At 48.1% G+C, this 14,544-nt stretch overlaps 1 protein-coding gene across 1 annotated transcript; it reads left to right on the forward strand.

Annotated features, from left to right (window-relative positions):
- Window positions 1-6,312: 6,312 nt before the first annotated feature.
- On the forward strand, window positions 6,313-14,538 carry LOC104616469 (OX-2 membrane glycoprotein-like; the record flags this gene model as incomplete). Its single annotated transcript, XM_010281494.1, has 4 exons — window positions 6,313-6,361; window positions 7,979-8,314; window positions 13,660-13,971; window positions 14,465-14,538. Coding segments are annotated over exons 1-4 (771 nt in total), but the record flags the coding sequence as incomplete, so codon positions are not given.
- Window positions 14,539-14,544: the final 6 nt, after the last annotated feature.

Consider the following 14,544-nt stretch of genomic DNA (forward strand, 5'->3'; position numbering starts at 1 on the left):
CCTTAGACCTCTGGTCACCAACCTGCAGGGAGGCGAGGGATGCCCTCTCTTCAGAAACAAGCAGAACATTTAATTTTGGCAACTGAGTGCCTCATTGGAGCTCCTTAAGACCAAGTAAGCAGTCAGAGTACAGTACTCGGAAGTTGCACAACTTTTTCTTTGAGTTACCGAGAAGACAACAAGCAAGAGAGGGGATTTTCCTCTCTGTGGGTCTTCAAGGAAATCACCTGTCCACACAGTGGTTTTTTGGCTGTTTCTACTAAGAGAGGTGTTACCGGAGAGCCCTGATGACCATCTCTTGGAAGTAAAAAGGCAGAGACTGAGAGCGAGGACAGTATTTAGCAGAAGCAAGGCTGTGACACGAACACCCGGCCAAGCAATGGCCAGAGGGGCTGGATGCCTGGGTGAGAGAGACGTACAGCACCCGCTACTCTGAAGCAGTATTGCCTTTTCCAGGTGTCTTTTCCTATGCTTAGGAAACGCCTCCTATGCCAGGCCAGGCAAAACACCACTGCGTACCACCACACAGAGAGGTTGGAGGGTGAGTAAACCATGTACAGCTGTGGCACTGTGGTGGGGTTCCCCAAACCAGTTAGGACAGTCCCAGATGCCCCGTGTTGCACTGCCAGCTGCGGTGCCGGCTCTCACTTGCTTGTGTCCAGGGATCTGCCTCTCACCTTCTCCCTCTCATAATATTTAGGCACACGGGGTTGGACACCCTCTTTGAAAACCCCAGGTTGCTGTAAGATAGCACGAGCCGCTCCCAGAGCAAACCTTCCATTCACATTGCTGAAAAAAGTTGATGCTTGAGCCAGCCAGTTTTGTGGAGGGGGTTTATAATTTTTTTTTTTTTTTAATTTCCTGCTACATGACTTTATTTCTCTGCTTTGTAATGTGCTGCTTCAAGAGCCCAAACTTTCCTGCAGCTCCTGTTTGGATAGGATAAACTCAGAAATATCCAAGTGCTTTATTATATCCAGGTAAAAGGGAAATTTCTAACATAATTTTCTCCCCTTTCTATGGAGAAAAACTGTAACAGCGGTGAACCCTGCTGGAAACCCTCGCCGCAGGGAGGGCAACGATGGCAGCCTGTTGGCCATAGCAGAGGGGGAGCCTGGCTGGTGCCCAGCAGTGCCCGGGGTCCCTGCACTGAGCATCTCCGGCACAGACGGTGCCGAAGGCAACCCACCTGTCCTAGGCGGCTCCTGCCGAGCACCATCCCCTGTCTTGCAGCTCCTTAGGAGACAATCTGTTCCTAACCGTCGTTGTACATAACTGTAGTATATTCATGTATACCATGTTCCCCGTTCAAAAGTATTGTATCATTTAATCTATTTGCATACAGCCTATATTAAAGGTTGTCTCTATGAGACACAGTGCAACAGATAAAAGTTGGCAAGGTGAATCTCTAAGTTCCTGCCTGGAAACCTGGAGCAGATGACATGTACTCTCTGCTCCTTGTGTTCCTCACCTGCAACACCCTTCCTCCCTTCTGCAGGCTCTCAGTGCTGAGAGCCTTCGGATGAAGTCACCTCCCTAAAAAACGTCCTGAAGCCATACTCTGACAGACTAAGAATGATATTGTTCATCTTAATTTGCTTGCTGAACTGCCTTTGTTTAATCAAGAGGCTCCTCATGGTGCCTTACATGGTTCCTTAAGGTTAAGTCATTGCAGGGATAATTTGATCCTGTTTTTTATAAAATCATTCTCTTAGCCCTCTTGTTTAGTAATTAAATATAAAATGGTATTGAACCTACCTTATTTTTGGTAGGCAGTTTCCCATCTTTCCACTGGATTTCCGCACCCTGGTGTAGCCAATTTTGGCGTGGTTTCCAGGCTGGCTTAATTGTTTTCTGTGCTGGCTGTGTTACAGAGCGAAACTCGAGGACCAAAGAGGCTCATTATCTCCCACACCATAAGTGTGTGCAGCACCCAGATATTGTGCACCTAAAAAAAAAACCCAAAGCCTCCACCGCAGACAAGCACTGACGAGTGGGGGTGGGAGAGGAAGAGAGGAGGAATGGATGAGTGACATGGCTTCCTGGGGCGGTGGGGCCAGCAAGGGCATGCTGGTGCTGGTGGCCTCCATGAAGTGACTAGCAGGTTGCAGCATGGACTCCCTCTAGGATCCCTCGACTGAAATAGCAAGTTGGGGTGCTCTCAGCAAGAAGAAACGACTTGCCTGGTCATCGTGCTCTTCTGAGAAATGGTGTGACAAACCAAATGGTAAAAACCAAACCCTTCAGCCCCAGCGAAACACAACCTTTGCTACTGAAGCCTTCCAATGCAATCTGTTTTTGCTTCCTCCTCTCCTTTGTCTTTTTTTATCTCTTTTTCTTCCTCCTGAGCTACAAAGAAGAAGAAAAAGAGAACCAGAAATACAATTCACAGGGCCGATGGTTCAGGGAGTAGGTATTTTTTAATTCATACATTGTAATTGAGGTACATCGCTGAAAAAGGATTTCACACTTCAGGTGCCTGCAGCAATTTCATCAAAACACAGAGGTAAGAGGTGTCAAACAGTTAACCGGACAGTTTCACAACATGTCCTGTCCCCCGGTAACTTGCGGTTTTGCAGAGAGACGTGCACCACCCACCACGAGCGAGCTCCCAGCTAAGCAGCTCCCCTCCTTTGGTTCTCTTTTGCGCTCGCTGGGCAGCCCCACACCAGATTTCAGCGCCAGCAGCCGCAATTTGCAGTCCTTCGCTGCAGCCGCCGCAGCGTGGTCGCAGAGCGAGGGAGCCCTGTTTGGGAAGCGATCACGGATCCAGTATTTCCAAGTCAAACGCGACCAAGGAGAAGCGGCTGTGGCTGCGTACAAACTGCTCTTGTGCCGTAACTCTGGTCTAAAACTCGTGCGCAGACGTGACACTTTGCCTGTAACCCTGCCCAAACGAGCATCGCCTGGTCCTGCAGCACCCCTTGGCTACTGACCGCGGGTCCTGCCGCAGCCCGGTCCAGCGACACAGGCTGGAGCGCGCGTCGGTAGATGCAGCTACTGTCTTTACCCCGGTGCACTGCAGCTCCCCAAATCCAGCCGGGATGTGGAGGGATTTGCCTGTATGCAGGCGTTATTTATGAACGTGTTACAAAGTGCCAGGCTTGATCGATTGCATTTGACAAGCCTTTCCCAACAGCGGTGCCTACTACTAGTACTGGTGGACCAACCTCCAAAAGTCACTGTAATTCAGCAGCGGATGAAACCACCTCCCTCTGTTTTTCTCTCTTTATGGGCAATGCCTTGAGCGGCAGCACCGAATCTTGCTGGTAAGGTAGGCAGCTGCCCGTTGTTAACCTGGGTTGGGATGGTTGAAAATCCAATGTTTTGGATTGATGATTGAGAAAACAATGTTTTAGACTACAATTGTGCCTGCGTGGCTATGGTCAGCAACATCTTCCAGAGTTCAGCTATGTGATTTATTGATATCGTTAGTCACTTGGGCTGTGTGGAAACATTGTCTTTTAGTGACTGTGCAATTAATTCTTCTGTGTCCTTTTTTTGATTCACTGGGAACTAGAGAGACCATCCTAGTGCAGCAGAAAGGAAGGGAAGACTGTGAATCACTGGGTTTTTCAAGCAGTGGTTGCAGAACTACCTTCTGCCTAATTTATTCCCAAGCTTCCACTGGCTGTGGAAAGTGCCTGAAGCTCAAGCTCGGGCGTGGTGTGTCATTCTCAGAAATGAAGCTGCTGTGCAACTGAAGCCGCAGAGCATGGGATCTGACTGCCAAGCAAGGAGGAGGTCTGTAACTCACCAAAAATCTACACAAAGATGAACAGATCAGGAACCACCTGAATAAATGCACTTAAAGATACACTCAGAAAATTGAAATTAGTGGGGTTTATGAGTGGACCTCACATTCCTTCCTTCCTTATGTTTAAAATAATGAATCAACTGCTGACGTTGGCAGGTCCCTGGAGGAAGGGAGGTCAGAAAGAGATGTGGCAGCGCTCGGATGCGCATGCAGACACACAGGAACGCCGGCTGGGAGCGGGGTCCCTGCATTCCCTCGTTCCCTGGGGCAGCAGGAGCTGGCAGGGCAAAGGCAGAGCCTGGAAAGGACAGCCAGCATACGTGGCTCTTTATCACCAGGTAGGGGATGCTGTAAAGAATTTAAAGTCAACACATTTTTCCGACTGTAATATCCATCTCTGTCTTTTGCTTGGACGTTGCTAAGGCTGAAGGTTTGCTCTTTACTGAAAGGTGTTTAGCAGCACCCAGGTTTTCAGTGTTGTTCGGAAGGACTTTCGGAAGATTAGTGTGTTTCTATACTCAGAATAATAGAAATTCTATTATAAGAATTCTATTATAAGATAATATAAAATATATACTTATATCTATAAATAAGGCAGAAAATAAAATGGTTAAGGCCAAAAAGAATATTTCCTATCAGCAGAAAAAATACATCAACTGGGCTTGCAGGTCTTTTTTAAATCAAGTACAGTTCCTTTTGTGATCACTAAGTGGTGAAGTTCAGTTATGAGGACTTCAACAGTGTCTGCGAGCTTATGGGAAGTTCTTCTGTTTAACCTTTTATTTCAAAATTGTAACAGAGCTAAGGTGAGGACACCAGCAAAGCTTGCAATGAACCTTTGCATAGGTCACTCGCACCCTGCTAGGAGTCCTTGGTGCAAAAGGACGTAGTTTCAGCAAATCTTCAATGTTGTTTTCAGTTTTGGAAGTTGTGAGAGGCTAAAAATCAGAAATTAAATGTTTGCTTGTGAATCTCTATTTCAATGCCAGCAGTTTATCCTCTGACTTCGTCCAGAGCCTGTTGAAGCTATTTGCGTTGCTTAATAGCTGTAAAATGGTCTGGCAAACCCCACAAGAACTGTTTTTCATTGATTTCACATTTTGGTCAGGGCAGAATGCCCTTCCAGAAATCTTGCAGGAAAATGCAACTATGAGAATAACTCCAGGAAAGGAAAGTGAGACGTGATACCTAAAAGGAAAAAGAAAATATTATGAAGGAATCGCAGTTTGTAGAGTGGTGGGAATGAATTTTTGAACCTACTCAAAAGCATATCCAAAATGTTTCTTTAGAGGAATACTGATACTTAAGCTGTTTCTATTTTCAGATAATTAATTACCACTTGGGAGGAGAGAAGGAACTGTGTATGTGCAAGCAAGTCTGAGAATTTTTTTTGTCGTGTTATGATTTGGGTCCCTTGGCTTCCCCCAACCTATTTGCATGATTCAAGGTTAATCTGTGCGGCAGTTCAACTAAAAGAAAACATTTTTAATGTAATCATAGTCATTTGGAGTAGTAAGAATTTGCAAAAATGTAAGGCACGTAATCAGAAAGCAGAAACATAAGACAGCATTTACCAGTACAAGTTTGATTAGCAAATGAGGTCTCGCTGGCTGGTTGCACCACCACGTGGTGTGTGAGCATCCCGTGGGCTGAGGATTTTGTTGGTTTCAGCAACGTGATCGCAGCTGGGAGAAAAAGAGAAACACAGGCGTAAACATGACAAAGCAAAAAGGCACAAAAAACAATGACTCAAAACAGCTGTGTGAGCTATTTTTATGTCATCTCAGGTGAGGGCGGAGAGGAATGAGTGTGCTTGTGGGACGGCGGCCCTGTCTTTGAGGGACAGGGCTCTGGGGAAGGAGCATGGACCTGTGGAGATGGGGGCAACCTCAATGGAGGAGTGGGGAGACCAAGGGCTTGGTGATCTCCAACCTTAATGATTCTAAGGCTCTGCTTTTTCCCCAAGACATCGTATGAGCTAGTCCCTGGCTTGCTCTGGTCTCCTTGCCTGGAAAAAGAGTTGCAGAGCCGCTCCGCTGACTTACATGTGGGGTGTGGAACCCTAACCGGGTCCTCCGAGTTACATGTTGGGTGACACTTGTACTACTCACTGCAGCATGACTACTGACCGGACCCCCTTTCCCTGAGCCCAGGTCAGGGCCAGGGTGGCCTTTCCTCCTGACCCGCGCAGGCTGAGCGGCATCAGGCGCTCAGCCAGCTTAGAAACCCGGGCTTTTATTTAGGCACGTGCGAAAACCTAACCTTGTGGAAAGGGCAGTGGTGAAAAACCCAGCCGTCTAACCCTGTTACCCCTGTCTGCCTAGCAGCCCGACTGGGAAATCCTCAGCTTCTGGCTCTGACATTTGGTGTCATGTCCCCCCCCAAATTTTTGTTATTCAGCTGAGTGCCGGAGGGCAGGAGGTTTTTATGAGAAGCCTCTTACCGTACGTGCAGGGAGGGGGAATGTCCCTCAAGCAAGAGCAAAGTGTATAAAAAAGGGGAAGCGGCGCTCGATGGATCAGTCGCTCGCTTGTCTCGCTGAGGGCACAGCGAAGATGATGGTCGCTTGTCTGCTCCTCTCCAGCATCTGGACCGCTGTATCAGGTAACTCCCTCGTCTGTCCATCCGTCTGTCCATATCGTTGCTGTAAGGGTGGTAGGGACCGCGGCGGCCCTGCTAGCCTCCTGCTGTGCGGCTGCAGCCCCCCCTCGCACCCCCGGGGCGAGCCCGGGGTGACAGGGCACTGCGGCTGCATCGCTCGCCTGGGGCTTCAGGCGTGTCACCACTGGTTGCGATGACAGCATCCTCGCCTTAACTTGCCAGCCGTGCGCTTATAAGCTGCAGACCGATGTACGAATTTATTGCAACTTGCAAAGCATAAGCCAGGCAGACGTCCAGAAGCTCCCAGTGACCCATATGACTGAAGTTTGGGTTTGTCTCCTGCTGTGGCTGGGGTTTGGGGCAGTGTGGCACTGATTCGCTTTAGCCAGGGCAGAATTATTTGTAGTGATGGACGTGGTGCTTGTAGGTATCTGCTCAGGCCACTAAAAGTGTGGGGGTGTGACGTTTGGTTTTGTTAACTAAAAACCATGTAGAAAAGCCTGAAGTTGTTTCAAACTAGCTTCCACGGTCATAGTTTGTATTCTTCCTATGGCACTGCTGACCTCTGGAAACCAAAATGACTGGCACAGCTTCGCAGCTGGCTTCTTGGTCTCCTGCGGAGATCTGCCTGGCCATGGCCACGGCCACAGAGGGGCAGGACCTGAGCCAGCTTTGTCGGGCAGGTCAGAGAAGTGTGGGCACTGCACACAGCCTCACTCCTCTTTAACACCTGCAAAGATATTTCCCTTTCATGTAAACTGAATTGTGTGTTTTCAGTGCTGTAACTGTCCTTGCTGATATGTCCCTTCCCGTGCTGATGTGCACAAATAAACTCTAAAAACTGTTACCTAGGAGGACTGTGGAGCTGAGTTGTCAAACCTGGGAGTACCCATTTTTCTTGCCTGTCCCCTTAATAGTTTTTCAACATGTGTCTGTGAATTGGAAGAGGAGACTGATTTTTTTGTTTGTCTGTTTGTTTTCTTTTCCCTGGAGACCTTTAATACCATGACATCTATGCTATGAAGGGTTTCCATCCAAACAGCTGCTTCGCAGCTACATGGCCTCAAGCCTGAAATAGGAGGATGGATGCAGTTTGCCCCTGGTCCTCCCTACCTTGCTTTTTTCTTCTGGTTTTCTGTTCTCTTGTCAGTCTCTGACAAATGTGGATGCACGACGTAGGGCGATACACGTAAGCACTTTTAGCAGCTCTACGAATTGGCTCCTCACTGCGCCGCAGGAGGGCTCAGAGCGCGGTGATGCACCGGCGGCCGTCTGGGCGTTAGCACGGCCGAACGCTTAGGGAACCTCTCCACGGGTGCCCGTGGGATAACAGTCTTAGCAGACAGGGATCGGTCGCTCCCGACACTGGAGCTGCCTTTCTCGGTGGTGCTCCCTGCAGCACCAGCGAGGTGCTTTGTGCGAGAGGTGTCAGGTCCAGCGAAACTCTCAGGGCAATTCTTTCCAGCTGCGTTTTCATTTTTTCCCTGGACGGAGGAGCAGAAAGACCCTCCGGAGCCGTTCTGCTCGGGAGTGCGGGCGAGGGGCTGGGGGGCCTCTGCTGGGGCTGGGATGCAGAAGGGTGGTGAGAAACGCTGAGTGCAGCACCCGTTTCTCCCCCAGGCTCCGTGCAGGTGATGCACAGGAAGGTCCAGTCAGTCCGGGCAGGAGGAAACGTAACTTTCTCATGCCGGTCGGTCACAAAAGAAGATGTGCTACAGGTAACCTGGCAGAAAGAGACGGACGGGGCTGAAGACAACATAGCGACTTACAGTACAATGAACGGCCAAAAGATAGTGAAGGGCTACATCGGCCACGTGAGCTTTGCCCACAGTGAGTTACAGGCCTCGGCCATCTCCCTTCATGGAGTCACCCTCCAAGACGAAGGGTGCTACAAGTGCATCTTCAACACCTTCCCCTCAGGGGCCGTCACTGGCAAGATGTGTCTCAAGGTTTACGGTAAGGCACCATAATCGCATACGGGCTGTCTTCTAAGGACCAAGTCATTTTCCCCAGAAAAAAACCTTCCCTGACCGCTGGCCATGGCTAGATTGCTGTGGGAAAGGTGGCTCAACTTACTCTCTGGCTCTCCCTCCCTTTCTGGTTTTACCTCCGATGGGAAACCAGTCTTCAACAGTTCTTTAATTTTCTTCCCCTTTAAGTCAACAACAGCGAGATCCAAAAGCTGATGTGTAAACGTGTAACCCATGACTTCCTCCAAGTTTCCCTGGCCATGTGCTGTGCTGACAGCTGGCCTGCCGCAGCCGTGAACCCCGCGCTCCTCTGCTTGCTTTCACGCTGCTCTCGCCTCCTAAGCCTGGAAATCAGGCACTTTTTTCTTGCTTTGCCTTCGTTCTGAAAAAAATTCAAAATATTCAAAAGGCAGAGTGGTATGTGCATGGCCAGAGTATCTGGAAGATGATTTTGAAGCTATAGTAGAAATGACAGTAGTTAGGTTGGGTTCAGGAAAAGGAGGGAAAAAAAAAAAAAAAGGCTGAAATACAGCGCAGCTCGATGGCTTTGCCACATTAATATCTTGTGCAGGTCAACATCAGCTGCAAGGAGAGAGTTAAAACAAATTGTATGTTGAGGTTGCAATATTTGACACCTCCACATGAAATCATCAGCTACCAAGTACAAGCTGAAATACAGACAAATAAATGAACTCAAAAGGAACGAGGGTGAAAAGCTGTTTTTCTTTTGAGGGAGGGCCTTGGTTTTCTGACAGTGAGAAAACTGAGACATTAAACACACCCCGAGATCACCCTGCTAGCTTCTGGCTTTCTCATCGCTGACTCTGCTGCGGGGACGTTGGCCAAAGATCACGACCCATGAGGAAAACGTCAGTGTCTGGGACCTGCGGCTGGTGGTATCACCCCTGCAGAGTTATTTTGTTTATCCCTAGTACCTTCTGCCGGCAAAGACACAGACACATGCCCACACACATACCCACGAGCCAGGAGTCCTCTGCGTGGAAAAAAAGATGCCCCTGGCTTATAGGGGAAAGATGACTTAAGCAATAGGGGAAAAGTGGGGGGAAATACGAGGTGAAACCGAGTCTGGAACAAAGGTTCTTTTTCCTCTCTCTTGCGAAAGCTCCTAGAGCAGAAAAGAGAAATTAGGAGAAATTCACTCAATATTTCAGATACGAAGAGAAAGGTGTTCCTAAAAACACCCAGCCCCGAGTCATTCAGAGGATAAGCACTGATTTAAACAATTCAGGAAAATGTGGAAGTGCCTTGCAGAGGGATGCCTTTCTCATTTATTGTGTAAATCTAAACACAGAGTTAATTTGTTTTGTTTTCTTGTTTTGTTTGTTGTTGGTTTTGTTTTGTTTTGTTTTTTTTTAATCCAAGAGGGGGAAATATTTCCCAAAATTACCATCCTTGTGGCTATGATTCATCCTTTAGCAGAGCACCATCTTTAAAAAATATGTTTTTCTGCTGCTACACACACTCCTGTGAGCATCTCTTCCTGCGCCTGGGACGAAAATACACCAACTGAGAAGGGCTTCACTTCTCTCGTGGGCAGGCATGAACCTGCTGCTCCTGCCGCGCCCAGCGCAGGCTGGCGCAGGGGGTCACGGTGGCGTCCCCAAAACATCCTTTGTCGAACATGTCCTGGAGGGCCACCAAGAATGAACTAAGGGCTCGGTCCTGTGACAGAAGATTTTGGTTCATGTAGGGCGTATTTCATTGAAGCTGATTTATGCGATGCTACTTAAAACCACAGTTTTACTCCCTTACTCCCCAACTCGTAATGATGGGCAGAACTTGTCTGAACAAGCCCAGAGGACTCCCCGGGATGGAGCGTGAAGCCAGCAAAAAAATCAGGGCAAGGTGAGCAAGCCAGCTTACGGAGCCAGTAGCTGAAAAAGAAACGCTGCCATGTCTTTGCCCTCAAGAGGGGACTGCCAGGGAGTTTACAGGCTGGGAATTGCCCGATTACAACAGCCTTCGCAAGAGGGGCTGTTCCAGGATGGGCACCGTCGCTGCGTGATAAGGGGAAGTGAAACCATGTAAAAACTGGATACGACACCGTGAAAAAAGAAATGGGTATGACTGGAGGAATCTCGGACCTGCCTGTCTAAAAAACAGCAAACCCAAGAAGCAGCAGAAATTTCCTACCCTGTAGCAAAAACCATTTTGGGACAGAATAGTTTCAAGTGTGTTTGGCAGGTCTCTTTTGAATGCCCCGCTCCCCTTCCCCCTCCATTTTGCTTTGGAAATGTTTTGCCGACCTTCATCACCCAAGAGGATGAACCCAGCAAGGAGATAGAGTTAGCAGGTACAGAGAGAGAGGGATGTGCCACACGAGAATGGCCAAGACCTCCTGGGTCACAAAATTCCCCGGGCGTTTGCTGAGCTGTCTTCAGGGACCTTCTACCTTCATCATAGCTGGCACCACTCGCCTGGAAGGCTCGAGTACAGTGGAGAAAAGCCACCACTATTTCTTAGACAGGGAAACTAAGGCATGGGGTTGCTGATGAACATCCATACGGTTGGAAAAGTCCTTCTGTCATCACGAGGCATACTGTAATTCCTCAAAATTTTTATCAGTCTGAGATCTCTGTCAAGACTTTAAACATAAAGAGCACATCATGACCTGACAGTCCCCCTTTAAATACAGAAAGGCCTTTAAAGATAACCAAAGCTGATGTACTTCACTAGAAAGTCCCTTTTTCAAGTGCTCGGGAGCACTGCCACAGCTCGAATTTGGGAACGTTTGCGTTAGCGCTCTGCGAGAGCTACTAATGCAAGCACTTGTGCACAACGTCCCTCGCCGGTACTTTTTCACTGGAAAGAAATATCTTGATGAAAGACAAAAGCAGCAGTTAAAGTGCGTGCATCAAACATCAGCAGTGGGCACAGGCTAACAAAGTGTGGCAAGACCGTACTGCAAAAGCAAGCACTTCGGGTTTTGACTGTGCATCTATTAGAGACACCTGCTGAGGGGAAGTTCAATCCTACAGGATTTTTTTCACATGATAATCATTCCTTGGGGTCCAACGTGAGAAGAAAGAGGACTGCTTAGTCAGAAGAAAAGCAGGTGTGGAGCGCACGTGTTTCTGCCAAGATACGGAGCTATTGTTCTCATCCGCTCTGGAAACATCTGTGACAGCTTTCCTTTACTGCTTTTGGATGTTTCAAGCTAGCATTTGAAGTCAATGCTGGGGGTGGTTATGTTATTTTTATGCATCCCGTGAGCGAAAGAAGAAGTTCAGAGAACATTTTTTAATCAAAACATAAACTTATTGTGACACTTGCCTTTTCACACCCGGGAGATTTTGAGAAGTTCCAGCTGAAATCCCCCAACACACTTCTCTTGTTGCTCTCAGAGAAGCACTAGTGGATTTCATCAACTCTGCATGTGCAGTTTGAGTTTCTGTCTACGGGTGATGCAAAAAATGAGAAATACGCGCGCTTTTTTTTTATAGGCAGACACAACCATAGTAAATAAATGAGGTCTAGCTATAAAAAAAAAAAAAAAAAAAGGCAAAACCTAAAAACCTATAGTATATAATGTCTTGCTTCCGCCCTGTGACAGTTAGGCCTTGGAGGATCCAGACAACCTCGTGAGGTGCATCTGGAATTGTACCAGGAGGTTGTAGGCACCATTATGCATCTGGGATGAGCCTTTTTCCCTTTTAACAGGATCATTTGGTGTCTTTTACACCTCATTCACATGCAAATCCTTGTTTACCTCAAAAGAAGGAAAAAGAATCATTTTTCCTAAGAAGAATAAACAGATTTTTTGTTGTTGTTGTTTAAAAGTAGGATTCCTAAATGATAGCGATATATTTGCTAGTGTTGGGACAAAAATTAATTTCAGCATCAATGTTGTGCTGGCCAATGTTATTTTTGCTATGTAAATACATACATGTGGAATACTATTAAATACAGTAATAGATACTTTTTTAATCAGAGAGCATTCATATTAACTCAGACTTGGATGAAGCTAGAATTGCCACTGCACTTAAATGGTTAAAAAAAGTAATATTCTCAGAAACAGGCAGCTGCTGGTGGAGTGTGGTTGGGACCCCAATGCCATCAGCACATGCGCTGAAGGCAGGATGGTGAGCTGCCATACGGAAACCTGTGGATTGCACTCCCGGATGGAGGTACGTGCTTTTACAGATCTTGGCCTGAGCAAACTGAGCCAATGCGACTGGCTTTGAGCAGGGGTTCAGACTAGATGATCCCCAGATCTGACCTAAATTATGGTATGATTGTATGGTTGAGGAATAAACAGGCGATTTTCCACAGGGGATAGACGTGTCCTTATGTGTTCAGATCTCCCCTGGAGTTCTACCCAGGTTGAAAGCGGTTTCTTGCACTCCTTCCCTTTCTTTATTCCTTGCAAATACAGTTCCTGTAAGTAGGAATCAACAAGCAGGTTTCATGCAAGTGAGTAAACAAATCTTCTAGCATGAAAAGTTGTTCAGAAGAAATGATCTCTAACGAAGGTTTTGAGGCATACCATGATGCCCCCAAAACCCAGCACGAGAGGGAAGAAAGGAAGAAGGTTGTACAAACACAAAACTCCCACAGGTGTAACCACAGCTGTGGTGTAACCACATACATATTCACTATTACTGTCCTGTATTAAAAAAAAAAAAAAAACAAAAAAAAAAAAAACAAAAGACACAAACCAAAAAAACCCTTTATTTGTTCTTCCTAGGAAAAATGGTTCTTTTTTCCTTTGGGAGGTAAATGAAGATTTGCATGTGGATGTGTATAAGACACTGAATGACCCTGTTAAAGAGGAAGAAGGCTCATGCCAGATGCATAATGGTGCCTGTAACCACATACAAATTCACTATCACTGTCTTGCATAAATGGATGCGTTTAGTCCTTTGGTCCACAAGCCTGCACATCTCAAACAGCAATAAAGCTAGTCCTGCGGACAGACACATTTAAGGGAAAAGAACAAGAATTTTGACTCACTGAAGCAGTTCAGCCCTTTGACAGAGAGGAGGACATGTGGTTTCATGGTTTGCCTGTCGCTCTTTACTCATCCATAATCACCGCTTCTCAGCTGGGGTGCTGCAGTGCTGCCATTAATATCAGAATTGAAACACAGATGCTCCTACCCTCTTGTTCTTTGGTTTTGCCAAGCTCTTCATTTCCAGACTGATCTGGAACTGCCTGATCACTTTTGTGGTCATTTGTCACTGCTGGGGCTTTGGGGAGAGGGAGGCAAGATTAGATATCAAGGTTATCTTCCAAGATAATGGTAAATACAGATGCTCTTTCCTCAAATGTGTGCAAAAAGTAACGGGTTTTGGCACTTTTGTTTTACAGCCATCTGGGACCCCAAAGCGGAGGCTAAGCTTATATCCAGTCCAGACAAAGCTGAGGACTCTGAGAAAGTGGTGAGGATGAGCTGCTCAGCAACAGGAAAACCAGCTCCAAAAATCACCTGGCACCTTCCCAACATCCTGCAGCAGAAACCAAGGGAGTACCACATCAGGCTGAGCAACCAGACTGTGACTGTCATCAGCAATTTCACCCACGCCCGCTCCAAAATCCTCCAGGAGTATCCCATCGCCTGCGTGATCCAACACCCCTCTCTAAACGTGACCCTGGTCCTGCCCAAGGACACCGTGGTGCAGGGTCAGTATGAGACACTGCCCCTCTCCTGGAGCGGGGAGGCGGCCGCGAAACACCTCCGGGGGTCCATCAGGAAACCCCTCCGAGGGTCGGGGGGCAGGCGGGGAAGAGCAGCCAAGGCTGGGCTGGGGAGGGACAGAGGAGGTGCCGAGGAGCATCCAGACAACCTTGGCCGTGGCATTCACTGTCTTATTGCTTGTCCTGCACGCCGTGACGTGCCCCGGCCTCCCTGCCTCGGCCGAGCACTTGCAGGGTTTCCCTGTCGCGTAGCCCGACGCACCAAGAGGACGGTGCAGCTTTGGGTAGCTCGGAGGGCGGTGTCAGACCCCCAAGCACAGGTCTGCTGGCGGTGCCGCTTCTGCGAGCGCTGGCGGGCGCTCCCAGTGCCCCATCTGCCCTGCCTCAGCCCGGGGGCTGGCCAGGGGATGTCTGACGCGGGCTTGGGTTGTTTTATTTTCTTCACGCACCGACTGAGTACCCGCTGCTTTCCCCACAGGTCTGGAGAGCAGCGTGGCACCGGCCGTTGCCATTGCAGTGGGGGTGCTGGTCCCCCTGACTTCCATCCTCCTCCTCCTC

The sequence above is a fragment of the Phaethon lepturus genome, unplaced genomic scaffold, assembly GCF_000687285.1.
Source record: "Phaethon lepturus isolate BGI_N335 unplaced genomic scaffold, ASM68728v1 scaffold15682, whole genome shotgun sequence".
In the NCBI taxonomy this organism is placed as follows: Eukaryota; Metazoa; Chordata; class Aves; order Phaethontiformes; family Phaethontidae; genus Phaethon; species Phaethon lepturus.